The sequence below is a fragment of the Somniosus microcephalus genome, unplaced genomic scaffold (genome assembly GCF_052327205.1).
Source record: "Somniosus microcephalus isolate GS21.2 unplaced genomic scaffold, FLI_Smic_1.0 unresolved_chr2, whole genome shotgun sequence".
NCBI lineage: Eukaryota > Metazoa > Chordata > Chondrichthyes > Squaliformes > Somniosidae > Somniosus > Somniosus microcephalus.
The window spans coordinates 6,518,748-6,544,746 of record NW_028225180.1 but is presented as its reverse complement, the minus strand read 5'-3'; the positions used below and the strand labels follow the sequence as shown (position 1 = coordinate 6,544,746).

Here is a 25,999-nt window from a genome sequence, read left to right as displayed (position 1 = left end):
AACTTTTTCACCCAGAGGGTGGTTGGAATCTGGAACTCACTGCCTGAAAGGGTGGTAGAGGCAGGAACCCTCACAACATTCAAGAAGCATTTAGATGAGCACTTGAAACGCCATAGCATTCAAGGCTATGGACCAAGTGCTGGAAAATGGGATTAGATTAGACAGGGCTTGATGGCCGGCACAGACACGATGGGCCGAAGGGCCTCTTTCTGTGCTGTATGACTCTATCTATGACTCTATGAGTGTGCGTGTGTGAGTGAGTGTGTGTGTGTGTGTGAGTGAGTGTGTGATTGTGTGAGTGTGTGTGAGTGAGTGTGTGTGTGTGAGTGTGTGATTGTGTGAGTGTGTGTGATTGTGTGAGTGTGTGTGAGTGTTTGAATGTGTGAGTGAGTGTGTGTGAGTATGAGTGTGTGAGTGTGTGTGTGTGTGTGAGTGTGTGAGTGTGCGTGTGAGTGTGTGAGTGAGTATGAGTGTGTGAGTGTGTGTGTGAGTGTGTATGAGTGTGTGAGTGTGTGAGTGTGCGTGTGAGTGTGTGAGTGAGTGTGTGTGTGAGCGTGTGTGTGAGTGTGTGTGAGTGTGTGAGTGTGTGTGTGAGTGAGTGTGTGTGTGAGTGAGTGTGAGTGTGTGAGTGTGTGATTGTGTGAGTGTGTGTGATTGTGTGAGTGTGTGTGAGTGTTTGAATGTGTGAGTGAGTGTGTGTGAGTATGAGTGTGTGAGTGTGCGTGTGAGTGTGTGAGTGAGTGTGTGTGTGAGCGTGTGTGTGTGTGTGTGAGTGTGTGAGTGTGTGAGTGTGTGTGTGAGTGTGTGAGTGAGTGTGTGTGTGAGTGTGTGTGAGTGTGTGAGTGTGCGTGTGTGTGAGTGTGTGTGTGAGTGTGTGTGTGAGTGTGTGTGTGAGTGTGTGTGAGTGTGTGAGTGTGTGAGTGTGTGTGTGAGTGAGTGGGTGTGTGAGTGTGTGTGCGTGTGAGTGTGTGAGTGAGTGTGTGTGTGAGTGTGTGTGTGAGTGTGTGTGAGTGTGTGAGTGTGTGAGTGAGTGTGTGTGAGTATGAGTGTGTGAGTGTGTGTGTGAGTGTGTATGAGTGTGTGAGTGTGTGAGTGTGCGTGTGAGTGTGTGAGTGAGTGTGTGTGTGAGCGTGTGTGTGAGTGTGTGTGAGTGTGTGAGTGTGTGTGTGAGTGTGTGAGTGAGTGTGTGTGTGAGTGTGTGTGAGTGTGTGAGTGTGCGTGTGAGTGTGTGAGTGAGTGTGTGTGTGAGTGTGTGTGTGAGTGTGTGTGAGTGTGTGAGTGTGTGAGTGTGTGTGTGAGTGTGTGAGTGAGTGTGTGTGTGTGAGTGTGTGAGTGTGCATGTGAGTGTGTGAGTGAGTGTGTGTGTGAGTGTGTGTGTGAGTGAGTGTGTTAATGAGTGTGTGTGTGAGTGTGTGTGTGAGTGTGTGTGAGTCTGTGAGTGTGTGAGTGTGTGTGTGAGTGTGTGAGTGAGCGTGTGTGTGAGTGTGTGTGAGTGTGTGAGTGAGTGTGTGTGTGAGTGTGTGAGTGTGCGAGTGAGTGCGTGAGTGAGTGTGTATGTGAGCGTGTGTGTGAGTGTGTGTGAGTGTGTGAGTGAGTGAGTGTGTGTGAGTGTGTGTGAGTGTGTGAGTGTGTGAGTGTGCGTGTGAGTGTGTGAGTGAGTGTGTGTGTGTGAGTGTGTGAGTGTGTTTGTGTGTGTGAGTGTGTGAGTGAGTGAGTGTGTGAGTGAGTGTGTGTGTGTGAGTCTGTGAGTGTGTGTGTGAGTGAGTGTGTGTGTGAGTGTGTGTGAGTGTGTGAGTGAGTGTGTGTGTGAGTGTGTGAGTGTGCGTGTGAGTGTGTGTGTGAGCGTGTGAGTGAGTGTGTGTGTGAGTGAGTGAGTGAGTGTGTGTGTGTGTGTGTGTGTGTGAGTGTGAGTGAGTGTGTGTGTGTGAGTGTGTGTGAGTGTGTGAGTGTGTGTGAGTGTGTGTGAGTGTGTGTGAGTGTGTGTGTGTGAGTGTGTGTGAGTGTGAGTGTGTGTGAGTGAGTGTGTGAGTGTGTGTGAGTGTGTGAGTGTGTGTGTGTGTGTGAGTGTGTGTGAGTGTGAGTGTGTGTGTGTGTGTGTGTGTGAGTGTGTGAGTGTGTGTGAGTGAGTGTGAGTGTGTGTGTGAGTGTGTGAGTGTGTGTGAGTGAGTGTGTGTGAGTGTGAGTGTGTGTGAGTGTGAGTGTGTGTGAGTGTGTGTATGAGTGTGTGAGTGTGTGTGAGTGTGAATGTGTGTGAGTGTGTGTGATTGTGTGTGTGTGAGTGTGTGTGTGTGAGTGTGTGAGTGTGAGTGTGAGTGTGTGTGAGTGTGAGTGTGTGTGAGTGTGTGTGTGTGTGAGTGTGTGTGTGTGAGTGTGAGTGTGTGTGAGTGTGTGTGTGTGTGTGTGTGAGTGTTTGTGAGAGTGAGTGTGTGAGTGTGTGTGAGTGTGAGTGTGTGTGAGTGTGAGTGTGAGAGTGTGTGAGTGTGAGTGTGAGTCTATACCTGCCGGCGGTCAGTAGCGACAGTGATGTGATTCAATCTCATAGCAATTAAATATCTCCACCCATTCGGAACGAGGGTGACTTTAAATGGGAAAAATTGATCAAGAACTCACCGCAACGCCGATCACAAACGGTGAGCCAAGGTTTACAGCCACGGAGCGGACGTTGAGGACTATTGGGATCGCGAACGTAATGTGAACAAGTCCGATTAGGATCTGAGTAACCTGATGTTTGGAATGAGAAAAAGAGCCGGAAGATGTGACTGTGACTCGGAGAGATTTACGACAAACACTTTGGGACAAAGACTCCTCTGGTCTACTCAAGTCCATCTCAAACATTACCATACACCCTGCCCGTGATGGACGGTGCAAGAAAACCTAACTAAGGAGTCAGAAGTCTCTCAGTGGGTAGCACACTCTCTCTCCCGCTTCTGAGCGAAAGGTCCTGTTTTGCAGCCCGACTCCAGAAACTCGAGCCACATATACCCAGGCCGACAATCCCCCACCAATTGTCAGTACTGAGGGAGCACTGCAGTGTTGGAGGGGCAGTACTGATGGAGCGCAGCACTGTCGGTGGGGCAGTACTGAGGGAGCGCAGCACTTTCGGAGGGGCAGTACTGAGGGAGCACAGCACTGTCGGAGGGGCAGTACTGAGGGAGCACTGCACTGTCAGAGGGACAGTACTGAGGGAGCGCCGCACTATCGGAGGGGCAGTACTGAGGGAGCACTGCACTGTCGGAGGGGCAGTACTGAGGGAGCACTGCACTGTCGGAGGGGCAGTACTGAGGGAGCGCTGCACTGTCGGAGGGTCAGTACTGAGGGAACGCCGCACTGTGGGAGAGCAGTACTGAGGGAGCGCCGCACTGTCGGAGGGCAGTACCGAGGGAGCACTGCACTGTCGGAGGGGCAGTACTGAGGGAGCACCGTACTGTCGGAGGGGCAGTACTGAGGGAGCACCGCACTGTCGGAGGGGCAGTACTGAGGGAGCACTGCACTGTCGGAGGGGCAGTACTGAGGGAGCACCGCACTGTCAGAGGGGCAGTACTGAGGGAGCGCTGCACTGTCGGAGGGTCAGTACTGAGGGAGCGCCGCACTGTCGGAGGGCAGTACCGAGGGAGCGCCGCACTGTCGGAGGGCAGTACCGAGGGAGCACTGCACTGTCGGAGGGGCAGTACTGAGGTAACGCCGCACTGTCGGAGGGGCAGCACTGAGGGAGCGCTGCACTGTGGGAGGGGCAGTACTGATGGAGCGCTGCACTGTCGGAGGGGCAGTACTGAGGGAGCGCTGCACTGTCGGAGGGGCAGTACTGAGGGAGCGCTGCACTGTTGGAAGGGCAGTACTGAGGGAGCGCTGAGCTGTCGGAGGGGCACTACTGAGGGAGCGCTGCACTGTCGGAGAGGCAGTACCGAGGGACCGCTGCACTGTCGGAGGGGCATTACTGAGGGAGTGCAGCACTGTTGGAGCGTCAGTACTGAGGGAGCGCCGCACTGTCGGAGGGGCAGAACTGAGGAGGTGCAGCACTGTCGGAGGGGCAGTACTGAGGGAGCGCCACACTGTCGGAGGGGCAGTACTGAGGGAGCGCCGCATAGTCGGAGGGTCAGTACTGAGGGAGCGCTGCACTGTCGGAGGGGCAGTAATGAAGGACCGCCGCACTGTCGGAGGGACAGTACTGAGGGAGCGCTGCACTGTCGGAGGGGCAGTAATGAAGGACCGCCGCACTGTCGGAGGGGCAGTACTGAGGGAGTGCCGCACTGTCGGAGGGGCCGTACTGAGGGAGCGCTGCACTGTCGGAGGGGCAGTACTGAGGGAGCGCTGCATTGTGGGAGGGGCAGTACTGAGGGAGCGCTGCATTGTGGGAGGGGCAGTACTGAGGGAGCGCTGCATTGTGGGAGGGTCACAGGCTACGATCCCAGCCCCTCCACCCGTACTCCCCCAGATTCACCTTAAAGGGCCCACTCACCGACCAGCCCCAGACCGGATCCCAGCCCCTCCCCCCCTCACCCCCCCCCTCCCGTACTCGCACAGACCCGCCTTAAAGGGCCCACTCACCCCCAGCGCCTTCGGCTCGCCTTCCAGAAACTTCTCCGCGTAGGCGTTGTGAGGCGCGGTGGCAACGTTCGTTGCCGGGGTCGAGGGGTCGGACTTGTAGAGGTGGGTCACCACCACCGTCTGCTGGGTCACTGCCGGCGCCGACATCCTTCAAAGGGGTCTGCGGTGTGGGGGTGCGGGGGGAGGATGGGAGGTCAGTCGCTCACGGAGCCCGCGAGGCACAAAAACACACAACAAGCGCGGGATCGCACTGTGCAGGAGGATGGATCTTCAGCTTTTTTGAAATAGCCGTCAAATTAGTCCCACTCTCCCACCCGCCTGAGCCTTTCCCCGTTTCTAGAAGCTTACAGCACAGGAACAGGCCATTCGGCCCAACAGGTCTATGCTGGTGTGTCTGCTCCACACGAGCCTCCTCCCGCCCCTCTTCATCTCACCCCAACAACATATCCTTTGATTCTTTTCTTCATCGTGTGTTTATCTATCTTCCCCTTAAATCCATCTATACTATTCGCCTCACGCACTCCCTGTGGCAGCGAGTTCCACACTCTCACCACTCTCTGGGTAAAGAGGTTTCTCCGGAATTCCCGATTGGATTTATTAGTGACTCTCTTATATTGACGGCCCCTAGTTCTGGTCTCCCCCACAAGTGGAAACATCTTCTCTACGTCGACCCTATCGAACCCCTTCATAATCTTATAGACCTCGATCAGGTCATTCCCCCTCAGTCTTCTCTTTTCAAGAGAAAAGAGCCCCAGCCTGTTCAATCTTTTCAAGTATTTACCAATTTCCCTTTTGAAAGCTCCATTGAATTTGCTTCCGTCGCCTCAGGCAGTGCGTTCCAGATCACCACAACTCGCTGCGTAAAGAAAAATTATTTCTCATCTCCCCCTCTGGTTCTTTTACCAATTACCTTCAATCTGTGTCCTTTGGTTAACAACCCTCCTGCCACTGGGAACTGTTTCTCCGTATTTACTCTATAAATACCCCTCGTAATTATGAACACCTCTATCAAATCTCCCCTTAACCTTCTCTGGTCTAAGGAGAACAATCCCAGCTTCTCCAGTCTCTCCATGTAACTGAAGTCCCTCATCCCTGGTACCATTCTGGTCAATCTCCGCTTAACCTTCTCTGCTCTAAGGAGAACAATCCCAGCTTCTCCAGTCTCTCCACATAGCTGAAGTCCCTCATCCCTGGTACCATTCTGGTCAATCTCCCCTTAACCTTCTCTGCTCTAAGGAGAACAATCCCAGCTTCTCCAGTCTCTCCATGTAACTGAAGTCCCTCATCCCTGGTACCATTCTGGTCAATCTCCCCTTAACCTTCTCTGCTCTAAGGAGAACAATCCCAGCTTCTCCAGTCTCTCCACATAACTGAAGTCCCTCATCCCTGGTACCATTCTGGTCAATCTCCCCCTTAACCTTCTCTGCTCTAAGGAGAACAATCCCAGCTTCTCCAGTCTCTCCACATAACTGAAGTCCCTCATCCCCTGGTACCATTCTGGTCAATCTCCCCTTAACCTTCTCTGCTCTAAGGAGAACAACCCCAGCTTCTCCAGTCTCTCCACGTAACTGAAGTCCCTCATCCCTGGTACCATTCTGGTCAATCTCCCCTTAACCTTCTCTGCTCTAAGGAGAACAACCCCAGCTTCTCCAGTCACTCCACGTAACTGAAGTCCCTCATCCCTGGTACCATTCTGGTCAATCTCTTCCTTAACCTTCTCTGCTCTAAGGAGAACAATCCCAGCTTCTCCAGTCTCTCCACATAGCTGAAGTCCCTCATCCCTGGAATCATTCTGGTCAATCTCTGCACCCTCTCCAAGGCCTTGACGTTCTTCCTAAATTCTGGTGCCCAGAATTGGAGACAATAATCCAGCTGATGCCAAACCAGTGATTTATAGAAGGTTCAGCAATAACTTCCTTGCTGTTACATTCCGAGATCTCTGTAACTTCCTCCAGCCCTACATCCCTCCGAGGTCTCTGCGCCCCTCCAATTCTGGCCTCTTGCACATCCCCGATTTCCATGGCTCCACCATTGGCGGCCGTGCCTTCATCCGCCTGGGCCTCCAAGCTCTGGAATTCCCTCCCTAAACCTCTCCGCCTCTCCCTCTCCTCTTTTAAAACCCTCTTAAAACGTACCTCTTTGACCAAGCTTTAGCTCAGCTGTCCCTAATATCTCCTTACGCGGCTCGGTGTCAAATTTTGTGTCTGAGTTCAGGCGTTTTTTGCTAAGTTAACGACACTGCATCAATGCGAGTTGTTGCCAATGGCTCTTGTATGACACACCCGCCTGCTAACCTTCTTATAACAGAGAAGTTAACACCGTTACAATAAAGATGTGAAGCAACACGTCGAGGTGTCATCGAACCCGCTGCCCATATTCCTCCTGCCACTAGGTGTCTCCAGCGGGGCTGCGGTGGAAAGAGGGAATTTCTGGGGCGAAAGTAGTGGGGCAGCCTACCTCTGAGAACCTATTACACAGGAACAGGAGGAGGCCATTCAGCCCCTCAAATCTATTACACAGGAAGAGAAGGAGGCCATTCAGCCCCTCGAGTCTGTTACCATAGGAACAGGAGGAGGCCATTCAGCCCCTCAAATCTATTACACAGGAAGAGAAGGAGGCCATTCAGCCCCTCGAGTCTGTTACCATAGGAACAGGAGGAGGCCATTCAGCCCCCTCGAGCCTGTTACACAGGAACAGGAGGAGGCCGTTCAGCCCCCTCTGGCCTGTTACACAGGAACAGGAGGAGGCCATTCAGCCCTCGAACCTATTACATAGGAACAGGAGGAGGACATTCAGTCCCTCGAGCCTGTTACACAGGAACAGGAGGAGGCCGTTCAGCCCCCTCGTGCCTGTTACACAGGAACAGGGGGAGGCCATTCAGCCCCCTCGATCCTGTTACATTAGGAACAGGAGGAGGTCATTCAGCCCCCTTGAGCCTGTTACATCAGGAACAGGAGGAAGCCATTCAGCCCCTCGAGCCTGTTACACAGGAACAGGAGGAGGCCGTTCAGCTCCCTCAAGCCTGTTACCGTAGGAACAGGAGGACTTCATTCAGCCCCTTGAGGCTGTTACACAGGAACAGAAGGAGGCCGTTCAGCCCCCTCGAGACTGTAACACAGGAACAGGAGATGTTCATTCAGCCCCTCGAGCCTATTACACAGGAACAAGAGGAGGCCATTCAGTGTCTCGAGCCTGTTACACAGGAACAGGAGGAGGCCCATTCAGCCCCTCGAGCCTATTACACAGGAACAGGAGGAGGCCGTTCAGTGTCTCGAGCCTGTTACACAGGAACAGGAGGAGGCCATTCAGCCCTTGAGCCTGTTGCACAGGAACAGGAGGAGGACATTTAATGGCTCGAGCCTGTTGCACAGAAAAAGGAGGAGGTCATTCAGCCCATCGAGCCGGTTACACAGGAACAGGAGGAGGCCGTTCAGCCCCCTCGGGCCTGTTACACAGGAACAGGAGGAGGCCATTCAGTCCCTCGAGCCTCTTACATAGGAACAGGAGGAGGCCGTACAGCCCCCTCGGGCCTGTTACACAGGAACAGGAGGAGGCCATTCAGTCCCTCAAGCCTGTTACATTAGGAACAGGAGGAGGTCCTTCAGCCCCCTCGAGCTTGTTACACAGGAACAGGAGGAGGTCATTCAGCCCATCGAGCCTGTTACACAGGAACAGGAGGAGGTCATTCAGCCAATCGAACCGGTTACACAGGAAAAGGAGGAGGCCGTTCAGCCCCCTCGGGCCTGTTACACAGGAGCAGGAGGAGGCCATTCAGACCCTCGAGCCTAGTCCATAGGAACAGGAATAGGACATTCAGCCCCTCGAGCCTGTTACACAGGAACAGGAGGAGGCCATTCAGTGTCTCGAGCCTGTTACATTGGAACAGGAGGAGGCCATTCAGCCCCTCGAGCCTGTTATCATAGGAACAGGAGGAGGTCCAATCAGCCCCTCGAGTCTGTTACACAGGAAGAGGAGGAGGCCGTTCAGCCCCCTCGAGCCTGTTACATAGGAACAGGAGGAGGCCATTCAGCTCCTCGAGCCTGTTGCACAGGAAGAGGAGGAGGCCATTCAGCCCCTCGAGCCTGTTACACAGGAACAGGAGGAGGCCATCAGCCCCCTCGAGCCTGTTACACAGGAACAGGAGGAGGCCGTTCAGCCCCCTCGGGCCTGTTACACAGGAACAGTAGGAGGCCATTCAGACCCTCGAACCTATTACATAGGAACAGGAGGAGGACATTCAGTCCCTCGAGCCTGTTACACTGGAACAGGAGGAGGCCATTCAGCCCCCTCGAGACTGTTAAACAGGAACAGGGGGAGGCCATTCAGCCCCCTCGATCCTGTTACATTAGGAACAGGAGGAGGTCATTCAGCCCCCTCGAGCCTGTTACACAGGAACAGGAGCAGGCCGTTCAGCCCCCTCGGGCCTGTTACACAGGAACAGGAGGAGGCCATTCAGACCCTCGAACCTATTACATAGGAACAGGAGGAGGACATTCAGTTCCACGAGCCTGTTACCATAGGAACAGGAGGAGGCCATTCAGCCCCTCGGTCCTGTTACACAGTAACAGGAGGAGGCCATTCAGCCCCTCGAGCCTTACATAGGAACAGGAGGAGGCCATTCAGCCTCTCGAGCCTGTTACACTGGAACGGGAGGAGGCCCATTTAGCCCCGCGAGCCTCTTACACAGGAACAGGAGGAGGCCATTCAGCCCTCGAGCCTGTTACCATAGGAACAGGAGGAGGCCATTCAGCCCCTCGAGCCTGTTACACAGGAACAGGAGGAGGCCATTTAGCCCCTCGAGCCTGTTATCATAGAAACAGGAGGAGGTCCAATCAGCTCCTCGAGTCTGTTACACAGGAACAGGAGGAGGCCATCAGCCCCCTCGAGTCTGTTACACAGGAAGAGGAGGAGGCCATTCAGCCCCTCGAGCCTGTTGCACAGGAACAGGAGGAGGCCATTCAGCCCCTCGAGCCTGTTGCACAGGAACAGGAGGAGGCCATTCAGCCCCTCGAGCCTGTAACATAGGAACAGGAGGAGGCCATTCAGCCCCTCGAGCCTGTTGCACAGGATGAGGAGGAGGCCATTCAGCCCCTCGAGCCTGTTACACTGGAACAGGAGGAGGCCATTCTGTCCCCTCGAGACTGTTAAACAGGAACAGGGGGAGGCCATTCAGCCCCCTCGATCCTGTTACATTAGGAACAGGAGGAGGTCATTCAGCCCCCTCGAGCCTGTTACACAGTAACAGGAGGAGGCCATTCAGACCCTCGAACCTATTACATAGGAACAGGAGGAGGACATTCAGTCCCTCGAGCCTGTTACCATAGGAACAGGAGGAGGCCATTCAGCCCCTTGGTCCTGTTACACAGGAATAGGAGGAGGCCATTCAGCCCCTCAAGCCTTACATAGGAACAGGAGGAGGCCATTCAGCCTCTCGAGCCTGTTACACTGGAACAGGAGGAGGCCCATTTAGCCCCTCGAGCCTCTTACACAGGAACAGGAGGAGGCCATTTAGCCCCTCGAGCCTGTTATCATAGGAACAGGAGGAGGTCCAATCAGCCCCTCAAGTCTGTTACACAGGAAGAGGAGGAGGCTGTTCAGCCCCCTCGAGCCTGTTACATTGGAACAGGAGGAGGCCATTCAGCCCCTCGAGCCTGTTGCACAGGAACAGGAGGAGGCCATTCAGCCCCTCGAGCCTGTTACACAGGAACAGGAGGAGGCCATCAGCCCCCTCGAGCCTGTTCCACAGGAACAGGAGGAGGCCATCAGCCCCCTCGGGCCTGTTACACAGGAACAGGAGGAGGCCATTCAGACCCTCGAACCTATTACACAGGAACAGGAGGAGGACATTCAGTCCCTTGAGCCTGTTACACTGGAACAGGAGGAGGCCATTCTGCCCCTCGAGACTGTTAAACAGGAACAGTGGGAGGCCGTTCAGCCCCCTCGGGCCTGTTACACAGGAACAGGAGGAGGCCATTTAGCCCCTCGAGCCTGTTACCATAGGAACAGGAGGAGGCCATTCAGCCCCTCGAGCCTGTTACATAGGAACAGGAGGAGGCCATTCAGGCCCTCGAGCCTGTTACCATAGGAACAGGAGATGGGTCATTCAGCCCCTTGAGCCTGTTACATAGGAAACTGCCGATATAATTTAACCCTTTATGACCCCGGTACGGTTCTGTTTAATCGGGGCTGCCCCCCCTCCATAGCTAATATATCCTTCCTGAGGTGCGGGGCCCGGAACCAAACACAATTACTCCAGATAGGGTTCCGACCAGAGCTTTATATAATCTGTAACATAACTTCCTAATCTGGGCTGCAGGCTCCCAGCTGAAAAGGGTTTAAGATCTGGCTGGGAGGTGGTTGTGACTCACCAGTGCTCTAGGACCCATTCGAGCACTGAATCTTTCACACGCTCTTCTGAGGGTCTCAGACAAGAAGCAAAACCCGGCGCGAATTTCCCCCTCTCCCCCTCACTCACCTTTCACGATTGTCCTGACCTCCCTCTCTGGGATCTTTCTCTGCACTAACCCCCCCAAACACCTCCTCTCGTAGTTGTTGTTTTTCTCCTCCTTGCTGAGATCGTAAAGCCCCTCTTCTCTCTCTCTCTCTCTCTTCGCTAACAGTTCTCTCTCTCTCTCTCTCTCTGGCTGGTGTCTGTGACGGGATGGTTTAAAGGGGCAGGTCCAAGGCTGTTCCCAGGGGCTAAACCTGGCTGCTACCTCCCTCTGCTGATGTACAGCGGCACTGCACGATATTCCTCCCCCCAGTGCTGAGGGAGCGCCGCACTGTCGGAGGGGCAGTACTGAGGGAGCGCTGCACTGTCAGAGGGGCAGTACTGAGGGAGCGCTGCACTGTCAGAGGGGCAGTACTGAGGGAGTGCTGCACTGTCGGAGGGGTTGTACTGAGGGAGTGCCACACTGTCGGAGGGGCAGTACTGAGGGAGCGCTGCACTGTCGGAGGGGCAGTACTGAGGGAGTGCTGCACTGTCGGAGGGGCAGTACTGAGGGAGCGCCGCACTGTCGGAGGGGCAGTACTGAGGGAGCGCTGCACTGTTGGAGGGGCTGTACTGAGGGAGCGCTGCAATGTCGGAGGGGCAGTACTGAGGGAGCAGAGGGGTATTCAAAGGGTGCTGGATTTGACCTCAGGACCCAGAGGATGAAAGGTCAATGACTGACCTCCCTGCCCCACCCGGTGCCCAATCAGAAAGCGGAAACCTTCATCCCCTTTGTATGGCTCCTGTTCTGACCCCAGCTCCCAGATGACAAGCCAGGTCACAGTCAATGGAGTACTTTTGAAATAGCAGCCTGTGACCAGTGGTGTGCCGCAGGGATCGGTGCTGGGTCCTTTGCTGTTTGTAGTGTACATTAATGACTTAGATAGGAATGTAGGAGGTAAGATCAGTAAGTTCGCAGATGACACAAAAATTGGTGGAGTGGTAAATGGCGAGGAGGGAAGCCTCAGGCTACAGGACAATATAGACAAATTGGTCAGATGGGCAGAACAGTGGCAAATGGAATTTAACCCTGAAAAGTGTGAGGTGATGCATTTTGGGAGGACTAACAAGGCAAGGGAATACACAATGAATGGTAGGACCCTAGGAAGGACAAAGGATCAGAGGGACCTTGGTGTGCATGTACATAGATCCCTGAAGGCAGCAGGACAGGTAGATAAGGTGGTTAAAAAGGCATAAGGGATACTTGCCTTCATTAGCCGAGACATAGAATATAAGAGCAGGGAGGTTATGATGGAGTTGTACAAAATGCTAGTTAGGCCACAGCTGGAATACTGTGTGCAGTTCTGGTCGCCGCACTATAGGAGGGATGTGATTGCATTGGAGAGGGTGCAGAGGAGATTCACCAGGATGTTACCTGGGCTGGAGCGCTTCAGCTATGAAGAGAGACTGGACAGGCTGGGGTTGTTTTCCTTGGAGCAGAGAAGGCTGAGGGGGGACCTGATTGAGGTGTACAAAATTATGAGGGGCATAGATAGGGTAGATAGAAAGGAACTCTTCCCCTTAGTAGATGAGCACTTGAAACGCCATAGCATACAAGGCTACGGACCAAGTGCTGGAAAATGGACTTAGAATAGACAGGGCTTGATGGCCGACGCGGACACGATGGGCCGAAGGGCCTCTCCCTGTGCTGTATGACTCTGACGGAGTGCAGCTCAGAACAGAGCGTTAAGCTGCGAGTTTGGTGAGTGAATGTTAAAGGTTAATCTCTTTTTTTTAATAAAATCTAGTCTTTTTTTGTTTTTTTAATAAAAACTGTAGTACTTGTTACAACTCATCAATTACATGGTAAAACCATTACATTCATTGGCCACAATAAAATAAAGCCTTGAATACAGCTTTATGGTTAACAGTATAAATGCTGCGAGTTTGGTAAGTAAGTGAGTGAGTGTATTGATTCCTTTCTTTTTCCATCTTTGCCAGTTTCCAGGCGAGCAGGAGCTAATAAGCTGCACGAGAGGGGACAGAGAACCAGCGGGAGTTTGGCTCTGTGTCACCCCCCCCCCCCCCAACCGTACCTGGAGAAAAATAAAAGCTGGCATCATAGGGAAAAGGGCAAGTGATTGGTTGGTGAGTGTTTTGCTCACTTCCCTTATCTTTTACAGCCCAGGAAATGTATTAGTAATTGTAAGGTTTCATTAGTACTAGTTTACTAGCAGTAATAAATCTTATTAGGTGTAGTAGGGTTTGTTAATAATTAATAAAAATAAATTAATTAAGACCCAATAAAGATGGGAGGGCAGGTGATGTGTTGCGACTGCAGTATGTGGGAGCTCCTGGACGCCAGTCTGATCCAGGATGAACACGTCTGCGGTAAGTGTTGTGTATGTAATATGTGTGCTACTTTGAACCTATGGACAGGACTGCACTACTTGTTGGGCGTAGTGATACGCAGTACCACTCCTGGCCATAGGGGTATAAATAGTACTGTGGGTACTGATTCCCCTCAGTTCCCGCCTGTGGGCATGAAGTAAAGACCTATGTATAGTCCCTACCTCCAACCAGTAAAGACCTGTTTGAGTTATACGTTTAAGTCTTTGTGTTAATTGTTCAATACAATACACATACTTAACACTGGCGACGAGTCAGGCTCTTACCCTGCGGCAGTTATTCCAGGCGGCTTCGTCCAAAGACAGGACGTTGAAGAGAGGTTTCAATCCTCAACACCCCACTCAAAACTGAAGGGCAGCAGAAATCCTGACAGCTTCCAGCGACTGGAAGCGACAGGCATTAGGACCCTGAAGCCTCCATCAGCTTGTGAACCGGAGTAAAGACAGGACTGGGGAAGAGAGAGAGGTAGGGCGATAGCGATCGGCAGATAAGGGCCGGGCCGCTTTGAAGTGAGGGGCGCAGCCGGGCCAGCGATCGGGACCAAAGATAAGAGCCGCACTCGGACTGAAAGGCGCGGCGGCTGCAGAAGCTCAAGGTGCGAGAGTCGCGGTGCACAGCGCGGGCTATCGATCGCGGCGAAGATAAGGGCCGCACTCGAGGGCTGAAGGGAGACGGCGTCGGGGGACGGGTGAAGACCGCCAAGCGCGGGAAAACCGCCATTTTGTGGGCGGAGGACGACGGCAAGAGCGGGAAGCCGCCATCTTTGATAACAAGTAAAGAAAATAAAATCTGAGAAATTGCAAATCTACAATGCCTAAACACGGGAATATTAGCACCTTTGATAGTGACCTCGAAGATTGGGCCATATATGTTGAAAGAGTAAAAAATTATTGTAAGGCCAATAAAATTCGTGACCAAGATAAAGCTCTAACATTATTAAATTTAATGGGTGCGAAGACGTACGGGCAATTGAAACACCTGTTATCACCAGATGAACCGGCGGATAAGACGTTCGATGAGATTGTTACTGTCCTGAAAGATCATCTAAACCCCACGCCGCTGATGCTAGCGGAACGATTTAAATTTTACGACAGAAGGCAGCTACAGCATGAAAGCAATGCTGAATATTTGCTGGAATTGCGTAAATTAGCGAAATATTGCCAGTTTGGAACGGGATTGACAGATGCACTACGAGACAAATTTGTGTGTGGTTTATTTAAACAGGATACACAAAAGCGACTGCTCGAGGAGAATGAGCTGATGCTTGAGAAGGCGGTCACTATGGCAGCAGCACACGAAGCCGCAGCGAGAGGCACGGCAGTAATGCAGCTACGGTCACCGGAGCTCAGTGCACACAAATTGGGTGTGAGTTCTGGCAAATGTTATCGTTGTGGAAAGACAACGCATGATCAGAACCAGTGTTGGTTTAAAAACCAAGAATGTAGAACTTGTGGTAGGCTTGGACATATAGCTAGAGTATGCAGGTCAGGGAAGAAGACCAGCAACAAGAAGTCACCGCAAGGAAAATACGCAAAGGTACACAAGGTGACCGAACAGGAGTCCGATTCAGACGCTAGCAGTAATGAACTGGCTAGCTTAAGCTGTAATGAACTGGCTAGCTTAAGAGTACTCAACGCTGGTAAGGGTGCAGACCTCCAGACAATTTGGGTCACTCTTCAGATAGAAGGAGTCCAAGTAAAACTGGAATTGGACACTGGATCGGCATTGACGGTCATAAATAAGAAAGATTACGGAAAGTTATTCCAACATATTCCCCTACAGGATACGGGGATTATATTGAAAACATACACGGGGCAAAGAGTGTACCCCATCGGGAAAATAGAGGTTGCAGTGGCCCACAAGGGCGAAGACAGTCAAATAATGGACTTATATGTGATATCTGAAGGAGGTCCTCCACTACTAGGACGGGAGTGGATTAGGAAAATGAATATGGACTGGCATTTCCTACAAACAATAACGAGTGAGAACTCGGTGAAGATAGTCGGCCCAGACTCTGGAACGGATGATGGTAAGCCCAACTCAGGTGCAAAAGACAAAGTTTCAGCACAGAATTCCACTGAGCAACAACAACATAGTTTAACTGTGGATTCTGAGTCTGGCAAGTCTACTGATGTGCCCATTTCTGAGGGACACCGGGCTCGAACTCAACTCCATTTCAAACTACAACAGCAATTAGAACAAATGCTTCGCCGTTTTGAGCAAGAGTTGAATGCAACGAAAGAGTTCTTTGATATAGAGTTGGAGAATCTGGAAAGACAACAGAAGCAGCTGATGGAGAAAATGGAGCAGGAGCACACAAAACGTCTGATGTCAGAGGAGTTAACGGTCAGCCAACTCCTGCATATGCTGAAGGACAGGACTCTGAAATGGGAAAAACTTGAACATGAACTTCAATATTCAAACGAAAGGGGTTCGGAGCTCTCAAAGGTTATTGGAAGAGCTGAGGTGGCAACACAGACTGAGATGACTGCAACAGAGCAGCCCTTGGATGCCAAAAGTACGCTGACTCACGTCAACGTAGAACAACAGACCGCTGAAACAGCTGCTCCGGTAGAGGGATTGCATAGTCCGATCAATCAATCTCCAAAGGAAGTTGAAGTATTAAAATCACAAATGAGGTCACTAGTAAACGACTTGCTGAAAGCCCAGAAAAAGCTGGATGCAGAGGTACACATGAAGAAGTCTCTTCAGGAAAGATGTCTGGATTTGGAACAAGAGCTGGCTAACGTCCAGCTAGGTATGGAGGAAATAGACGACCCTCTCACTGGTCTAGCTCAGGACGACACCGAATATTACGATGTCCTGTCCTGCCCAGCTTGTAACTTCGACTCCCAAAGTGCAGAAATCATGGAGGAGCACCAAAAGTCTACGGAACATCGGGAGAAGCTGGCTCTACGACGGAAACAGGAGGAAGAGAAGGAGGAACTGCGCATGCAGCTGGCAGCTGTGGCAGCTGACAATGGAGCCCAGAGAGTCTCCAAGAAGCAGAAAAGGAAAAGTAAAAACAGAAGATGACCCATCTGAACCATTATCACCTCTACCAGATCACACACGTGGTCCCTCCGAACGGAGCCAATTCAGTTCGGAAGTTCAAACTGTTAAATCCATGGAAGGACTATTGAATGAGTCACTCTAGCAATGTGAACCGACTACACCACAGAGATTGAATCTGTGAACTGTTTTCCGCAGAGACTGAATCTGTGATCTGTTTTTGACATGAAGTTATCTATGTATCTATGTTATTCTGTTATGTAAACCTGAAGTTATATATGTATATATGTTATTACGTTATGTTAAATGGGGAGATGACTGTAAAGCTAGGAAGGGAGGAATGTTGTGTATGTAATATGTGTGCTACTTTGAACCTATGGACAGGACTGCACTACTTGTTGGGCGTAGTGATACGCAGTACCACTCCTGGCCATAGGGGTATAAATAGTACTGTGGGTACTGATTCCCCTCAGTTCCCGCCTGTGGGCATGAAGTAAAGACCTATGTATAGTCCCTACCTCCAACCAGTAAAGACCTGTTTGAGTTATACGTTTAAGTCTTTGTGTTAATTGTTCAATACAATACACATACTTAACAGTAAGTGTCTGCGGCTCGAGGCGCTTCGGCTCAAGGTTGATGAGCTGGAGGCCGAGGTGTGGCCTCTGCGATGCATCAGGGTGGGGGAAAGTTACCTGGACACTTTAGTCCAGGAGGCAATCACACCCCTTATGATGGGGTCTTCGGATTTGGTCAGTGGTCAGGGACAGGAGGATGTGACTGTGAGTGAGGCAGGTATGGGGACCCAGGAGGTGGAGGAGCCGAAGCATTTGCAATTGTCCATAGAAACATAGAAGATAGGAGCAGGAGTAGGCCATTCGGCCCCTCGAGCCTGCTCCGCCATTCAATGAGCTTATGGCTGATCATTCAAACTCAGTACCCTGTCCCTGCCTTCTCCCCATATCCCTTGATCCCTTTAGCCTTAAGAAATATATCCAACTCCTTCTTAAATATATTTAATGAATTGGCTTCCACTGCCTTCTGTGGTAGAGAATTCCACAGGTTCACCACTCTCTGGGTGAAGAAATTCCTCCTCATCTCAGTCCTAAATGGCATACCCCTTATCCTTAGACTGTGACCCCTGGTTCTGGACTCCCCGACCATCGGGAACATCCTTCCTGCATCTAGTCTGTCCAGTCCTGTCAGAATTTTATAAGTTTCAATGAGATCCCCTCTCATTCTTCTAAACTTCAGCAAGTATAAGCCCAATCGACCCAATCTCTCCTCATATGTCATTCCTGCCATCCCAGGTATCCGTCTGGTGAATCTTCGCTGCACTCCCTCCATGGCAAGAACACCCTTCCTCAGATAAGACGACCAAAACTGCACACAATACTCAAGATGTGGTCTCACCAAGGCCCTGTACAACTGCAGCAAGACATCCTTGTTCCTGTAATCAAACCCTCTCGCTACGAAGGCCAACATACCATTTGCCTTCTTAACCGCCTGCTGCACCTGCATGCTTACCTTCAGCGACTGGTGCACAAGGACACCCAGGTCTCGTTGCACTTCCCCTTCTCCCAATCTATTTCTCCAACAAGTTTGAGGTTTTTTGCGGCCTGTATGGATGAAAGCGGTGGCTGCCGGGTGGATGAGAAAACTGACCATGGCACCGAGGTACAGGAAGCCATTCAAGCGGGGGGAGTTAATAGGAATGTAGTGGTAACTGGGGACAACATAGTCAGGGGGATAGATACAGTTCTCTGCAGCCAAGAGCGAGCATCCAGACAGCTGTGTTGCCTGCCCGGTGTCAGGGTTCAGGACATCTGCTCTGGACTGGAGAGGAACTTGCAGTGGGAGGGGGAGGAGTCAGTGGTCCTGGTCCATGTAGGTACCAACGACATGGGTAGAAGTAGGAAAGAGATTCTGCTGAGAGTATGAGCAGCTAGGGGCTAAATTAAAAAGCAGAACCTCAAGGGTACTAATGTCTGCATTATTACCTGAGCCATGAGCAAATTGGCATTGGGTAAATAAAATTAGAGATGACTGCGTGGCTCAAAGTCTGGTGTGGGAGAAATGGGTATTGATTCCTGAGGCACTGGCACCAGTACTGGGGAAAGTTGGGACGGCCTTCACCTGAACCATGCTGGGACCAGTGTTCTGGCGAGTGGTATAACTAGGGCGGTAGAGAGGGCTTTAAACTAAATAGTGTGGGCATGGGATCAAATTTGGGAAGATGTGGTAATTCTCTATTGCCTTGTCTCTAATCTTTGAAAGGTATTAATATTGGAAATGATAAACAGACCGTGACAGGAAGGGATAGAGAGTACAAATCCACGAGTAAATCAACAGATAAGGCTAGAGGTTACAAAAATAATAAAAGGACAAAACTAAAGGCTCTGCATCTGAATGCACGGAGCATTCGAAACCAAACAGATGAACTGATGGCGCAAATAGAAATAAATAAATATGATCTGATAGCCATTACAGAAACATGGCTGCAGGGTGACATAGATTGGGACCTGAATATTGAAGGGTACATGACATTTAGGAAGGACAGGAAGGTGGGAAAAGGTGGAGGGGTGGCTCTGTTAATTAATGATGGTATTAGCACAATAGAGAGGGATGACCTAAGTTCAGGAAACCAGGATGTAGAAGCGGTTTGGGTAGAGATGAGAAATAATAAAGTCAAGAAGTCACTTGTGGGAGTGGTGTACAGGCCCCCCAACAGTAACCACATGGTAGGATGGAGTATAAAGGAAGAAATAATGGGAGCTTGTCAGAAGGGTATGGCAATAATCATGGGGGATTTTAATCTGCATATAGACTGGAAAAATCAGATGGGCAAAGGCAGCATATATGAGGAGTTCATGGAATGTTTTTGGGATAGTTTCTTACAACAGGACATTCTGGAGTCAACCAGAGAGCAGGCTATACTAAGGCCATCCCCACGTCTCCACTACTCGCCTTCAAACAGCCGCCTAACCTCAAACAGACCATCGTTCGCAGCAAATTACCCAGCTTTCAGGAGAACAGCGACCACGACACCACACAACCCTGCCACAGCAACCTCTGCAAGACATGCCAGATCATCAACACAGATACCATCATCACACGTGAGGACACCACCCACCAGGTACATGGTACATACTCATGTGACTCGGCCAACGTTGTCTACCTCATACGTTGCAGGAAAGGATGCCCCGGAGCATGGTACATCGGCGAGACCATGCAGACACTGCGACAACGGATGAATGGACACCGCGCAACAATCGCCAGGCAGGAGTGTTCCCTCCCAGTCGGGGAACACTTCAGCAGTCAAGGACATTCAGCCTCCGATCTTCGGGTAAGCATTCTCCAAGGCGGCCTTCGAGACACACGACAACGCAAAATCGTAGAGCAGAAACTGATAGCCAAGTTCCGCACTCATGAGGACGGCCTCAGCCGGGATCTTGGGTTCATGTCACGCTACATGTAACCCCACCTGACGTAGGGTCATCCAGACTCGAGTCGTTGTTGGCTTGTTCTCTCTACACAGATGCGGTCGGACCTGCTGTGATTTCCAGCAAAGAAAATGTTTTTTGTCTGTTTTTTGTTTTTCATACAGACCCCAGCATCTGCAACATTTGACCCCTTGTGACCCCACCTCATTGTTCTTTGATGTAATGTTTTCCTGACTGACCTGTTTGGGCACCATTCACACCTTTGATTGCTGTGATTATCTCTCTGCCGAGGTGTGATCAGTGGCAGTTAGAAAGATTACCTGTAAACATCTGACATTATTCTCTGACTATATAATCTGTGTCGATAGGCATCTCTCCACTTCACCTGACGAAGGAGCAGCGCTCCAAAAGCTTGTGATTTCAAATAAAACTGTTGGACTATAACCTGGTGTTGTGTGACTTCTCACATTTGTCCACCCCAGTCCAACACCGGCATCTCCACACCATATATACTAGACCTGGTAGTGTGCAATGAGATAGGATTAATTAATGACCTCATAGTGAAGGTGCCCCTAGGTAACAGCGATCATAATATGATTGAATTTTACATTCAGTTTGAGAGAGAGAAGAGTGGGTCCAAGACTAGTATTTTAAACTTAAATAAGGGCAATTATGAGGGCATGAAAGCAGAGCTAGCTAAAGTGAACAGGCAAATTAGGTTAAGGAATAGGTCAATAGAGTTGCAGTGGCAGACATTTAAGGGGATATTTCAGAATACACAGAACAGATACATTCCAACAAGAAAGAAAAATTCCAAGGGGAGGACCCACCATCCGTGGTTAACTAAAAAAGTTAAAGATAGTATTAAACTTAAAGAAAAAGCATATAATTGCACAAAGATGGGTGGCAGGTCAGAAGATTGGACAGAATATAAAAAACAGCAAAAAATGACTAAAAGATTAATAAGAAGAGAAAAATTAGAGTATGAGAGAAAGCTAGCTAGAAATATAAACACAGATAGTAAGAGTTTCTATAGATATTTAAAAAAGAAAAGAGTTAACAAAGTGAGCGTTGGTCCTATAGAAAGTGAGTCTGGGAACTAATAATGGAAAATAAGGAGATGGCAGTTGAATTGAACAGGTATTTTGCATCGGTCTTCACTATAGAGGATTCAAGTAACATCCCAGAAATAGCTGTAAATCAGGAAATGGAAGGGAGGGAGGAACTCAAGGGAATTACAATCACCAGGGAAGTGGTACTGAGCAAATTGTTGGAGCTGCGGGCTGGCAAGCCCCCGGGTCCTGATGGACTTCATCCTAGGGTCTTAAAAGAAGTGGCTAGTGAGATAGTTGATGCGTTGGTTTTAATTTTCCAAAATCCCCTAGATTTGGGGGAGGTTCCCTTAGATTGGAAAATAGCGAATGTAACACTTTTATTCAAAAAGGGAGGGAGACAGAAAGCAGGAAACTACAGGCCAGTTAGCTTACCATCTGTCATAGGGAAGATGTTAGAAGCTATTATTAAAGACGTTATAGCAGGGCACTTAGAAAAGTTCAATGTAATCAGGCAGAATCAACATGGTTTTGTGAAAGGGAAATCATGTTTAACCAATTTATTGGAGTTCTTTGAGGAAGTAACATGTGCTGTGGATAAAGGGGAACTGGTGGATGTACTGTACTTAGATTTCCAGAAGGCATTTGATAAGGTGCCACATCAAAGGTTATTGCAGAAAATAAAAGCTCATGGTGTAGGGGGTAACATATTGGCATGGATAGAAGATTGGCTAGCTAACAAGAAACAGAGTGTGGGGATAAATGGGTCATTTTCTGATTGGCAAGATGTAACGAGTGGTGTGCCACAGGGATCAGTGCTGGAGCCTCAACTTGTTACAATTTATATAAATGACTTGGATGAAGGGACCGAAGGTATGGTTGCTAAATTTGCTGATGACACAAAGATAGGTAGGAAAGTAAATTGTGAAGAGGACATAAGGAGGCTACAAAGGGATATAGATAGGTTAAGTGAGTGGGCAAAGATCTGGCAGATGGAGTATAATGTGGGAAATTGTGAAATTGTCCATTTTGGCAGGAAGAATAAAAAAGCAGCATATTATCTAAATGGTGAGAGATTGCAGAGCTCTGAGATGCAGAGGGATCTGGGTGTCCTAGCGCATGAATCACAAAAGGTTACTATACAGGTGCGGCAAGTAATTAGGAAAGCTAATAGAATGTTATCGTTTATTGCGAGGGGAATTGAATACAAAAGTAGGGAGGTTATGCTTCAGTTATACAGGGCATTGGTGAGACCACATCTGGAGTACTGTGGACAGTATCGGTCTCCTTATTTAAGGAGGGATGTAAATGCGTTGGAAGCAGTTCAGAGAAGGTTTACTAGACTAATACCTGGAATGGGCGGGTTGTCTTATGAGGAAAGGTTGGACAGGCCAGGCTTGTATCCGTTGGAGTTTAGAAGAGTAAGAGGTGACTTGATTGAAACATATAAGATCCTGAGGGGTCTGGACAGGGTGGATGTGGAGAGGATGTTTCCTCTTGTGGGAGAATCTAGAGCTAGGGGTCACTGTTTAAAAATAAGGGGTCGCCCATTTAAGACAGAGATGAGGAGAAATTTTTTCTCAGAGGGTCGTGAGTCTTTGGGACTCTCTGCCTCAGAGGGCGGTGGAAGCAGAGTCTGTGAATATTTTTAAGGCAGAGGTAGAGAGATTCTTGGTAAGCAAGGGGGTGAAAGGTTATTGGGGGTAGGCGGGAATGTGGAGTATTCAGACCAGCCATGATCTCATTGAATGGCGGAGCAGGCTGGAGGGGCCGAGTGGCCGACTCCTGCTCCTAGTTCGTATGTACGTGTGTTCTATGGCTCTATCGCTGTTGTAATGTAGGAAACACGGCAACCAAATTCCAAGTTGCTATTGCCAATGCCTTGTTGATCTTCGCACAGCAGAGATAGCCTTAAGATAATCTTAACTATTGATCAAGAGCCAACAAAACTCCACTCATCCTATTGTCTTGGTAAGTAAGTCACTGGACAACTTATCGAGTAAGGTAGACACCTACGACTTCATGTGAGAGGGAGAAGCACCAATCCGAAAGTATGGCAGGAAGAGCGTGAGCATGAATGTGTGACAGGGAAAGTGTGATGGGAAAAGTGTGACAGAAAAAGTGCCACAGCGGAAGTGTGTAAAAAGTAGCTGGCGCTATTTCTCGGGCTAAGTTTGAGGAATATTGCTGTTGTCCAGAATTGCTGGGCAATTGTTTCACAAGTTGTCTCTCGCAATGTGTGCCCGTCGCGATGCGTAAAAGCCGCAGGTCCGACCATTTGCTGTAAGAGGACGTTACTCAACAGCCTCTTCAGACCATTTCCTAACACGTGCGGACATAGTGAAGAATTCTCAACCAGAGACTGTCGACACAGAAGGCAAGGTTTGCCTCATATCCTGAAACCGTGCAATCAACTCCAACCATCTCCAAGAAAGAAAGCAAGCAAGAAAGGAAGACTTGCATTTCTATAGCCGCCTTTCACAACCTCAGGACGTCCCAAAGCGCTTTACAACCAATGAAGCACTTTTTTTGAAGTGTGGTCGCTGTTGTAATGTAGGAAACGCGGCAGCCAATTTGCGCACAGCAAGCTCCCACAAACAGCAATGTGATAAATGACCAGATCATCTGTTTTAGTGATGTTAATTGAGGGGGAAATATTGCTCAGGACATCGGGGACAAACTCTCCCCTGACCTTCTTTGAAATAGTGGCCGCCAGCTCTTTTACACCCACCTGAGAGAGAGCAGATGGGGCCTCGATTTAACGTCCCATCCGAAAGAAGGCCCCTCCGACAGTGCAGCACTCCCTCAGTACTGCCCCTCCGACGGTGCAGCGCTCCCTCAGTACTGCCCCTCCCACGGTGCAGCGCTCCCTCAGTACTGCCCCTCCCACGGTGCAGCGCTCCCTCAGTACTGCCCCTCCAACAGTGCAGCGCTCCCTCAGTACTGCCCCTCCGACAGTGCAGCGCTCCATCAGTACTGCCCCTCCGACAGTGCAGCACTCCCTCAGTACTGCCCCTCCGACAGTGCAGTGCTCCCTCAGTACTGCCCCTCCGACAGTGCAGCGCTCCCTCAGTACTGCCCCTCCAACAGTGCAGCGCTCCCTCAGTACTGCCCCTCCGACAGTGCAGCACTCCCTCAGTACTGCCCCTCCGACAGTGCAGTGCTCCCTCAGTACTGCCCCTCCGACAGTGCAGCGCTCCCTCAGTACTGCCCCTCCGACAGTGCAGCACTCCCTCAGTACTGCCCCTCCGACAGTGCGGCACTCACTCAGTACTGCCCCTCCGACAGTACAGCACTCCCTCAGTACTGCCCCTCCGACAGTGCAGCGCTCCCTCAGTACTGCCCCTCCGACGGTGCAGCGCTCCCTCAGTACTGCCCCTCCGACAGTGCGGCACTCCCTCAGTACTGCCCCTCCGACAGTGCAGCGCTCCCTCAGTACTGCCCCTCCGACGGTGCAGCGCTCCCTCAGTACTGCCCCTCCGACAGTGCAGCACTCCCTCAGTACTGCCCCTCCGACAGTGCGGCACTCCCTCAGTACTGCCCCTCCGACAGTGCGGCGCTCCCTCAGTACTGCCCCTCCGACGGTGCAGCGCTCCCTCAGTACTGCCCCTCCGACAGTGCAGCGCTCCCTCAGTACTGCCCCTCCGACAGTGCGGCACTCCCTCAGTACTGCCCCTCCGACAGTGCGGCGCTCCCTCAGTACTGCCCCTCCGACGGTGCAGCGCTCCCTCAGTACTGCCCCTCCGACGGTGCAGCGCTCCCTCAGTACTGCCCCTCCGACGGTGCAGCGCTCCCTCAGTACTGCCCCTCCCACGGTGCAGCGCTCCCTCAGTACTGCCCCTCCGACAGTGCAGCGCTCCCTCAGTACTGCCCCTCCGACAGTGCGGCGCTCCCTCAGTACTGCCCCTCCGACAGTGCAGCGCTCCCTCAGTACTGCCCCTCCGACAGTGCAGCGCTCCCTCAGTACTGCCCCTCCCACGGTGCAGCGCTCCCTCAGTACTGCCCCTCCGACGGTGCAGCGCTCCCTCAGTACTGCCCCTCCGACGGTGCAGCGCTCCCTCAGTACTGCCCCTCCCACGGTGCAGCGCTCCCTCAGTACGGCCCCTCCGACAGTGCAGCGCTCCCTCAGTACTGCCCCTCCGACAGTGCAGCGCTCCCTCAGTACTGCCCCTCCGACAGTGCGACGCTCCCTCAGCACTGCCCCTCCGACAGTGCGGCGCTCCTTCAGTACTGACCCTCCGACAGTGCGGCGCTCCCTCAGTACTGACCCTCCGACAGTGCAGCGCTCCCTCAGTACTGACCCTCCGACAGTGCAGCACTCCCTCAGTACTGACCCTCCGACAGTGCAGTGCTCCCTCAGTACTGACCCTCCGACAGTGCAGCGCTCCCTCAGTACTGACCCTCCGACAGTGCAGCGCTCCCTCAGTACTGCCCCGCCTTCTTGAACCACTGCAGTCCATGTGGTAAAGGTGCTCCCACAGTGCTGTTAGGGAGGTAGTTCTCACAGAAATCACAGAAACCCCACAGTGCAGATAGAGGCCATTTCGGCCCATCGAGCCTGCACCGACACATATCCCACCCGATCCCCGTAACCCCTGCACCAACACATATCCCACCCTATCCCCGTAACCCCACGTATTTAATCCCCCTAACACTAAGGGTCAATTTATCATAGCCAATCAACCTAACCCGCACATCTTTGGACTGTGGGAGGAAACCGGAGCACCCGGAGGAAACCCATGCAAACACGGGGAGAATGTGCAAACTCCACACAGTCAGTCACCCGAGGCCGGATTCGAACCCGGGTCCCTGGCGCTGTGAGACAACAGTGCTAACCACTATGCCACCGTGCTGCCGTTCTGTAAGGGGTTTTCCTCGAGAGGTTTCCCTGAGGTTTCTCTCTCTAGAGGCCTCTCTCTCTTGCACAGTAAAACCTTGAGTGGTTCGACCCACTCGCCCCTTAGATTCTATACTTTGGACTTAGGGGCAGGAACTACAATGTAGAGAAAACGCTTGTCGACCAAGTTTGATGAAACAAAATGAAATTTTATTGCATAAGGAAAAATATCAAATCAAATGCAAGCAGATAAAGGAGTACATGGGAGGGAAAA

The 25,999-nt window shown here is 51.2% G+C and overlaps 1 protein-coding gene across 2 annotated transcripts in view; it reads right to left on the bottom strand.

Moving 5' to 3' along the window:
• LOC147092058 (membrane-spanning 4-domains subfamily A member 15-like) overlaps positions 1-11,188 on the bottom strand; it is a 31,994-nt gene extending 20,806 nt beyond the window's left edge. The window contains exons 1-3 of one of the 2 annotated variants that reach the window (XM_085975795.1): positions 11,021-11,187; positions 4,546-4,705; positions 2,611-2,721 (exon numbers count right to left, since the gene is read on the bottom strand). In XM_085975795.1, coding sequence (XP_085831921.1) covers positions 2,611-2,721; positions 4,546-4,692 — 258 coding nt within the window. In that variant the 5' untranslated portion in view covers positions 4,693-4,705; positions 11,021-11,187. Of the gene's footprint in view, positions 1-2,610; positions 2,722-4,545; positions 4,706-11,020 lie in introns of both variants that reach the window. The other variant, XM_085975796.1, reaches the window with a different exon arrangement.
• Positions 11,189-25,999: the final 14,811 nt, after the last annotated feature.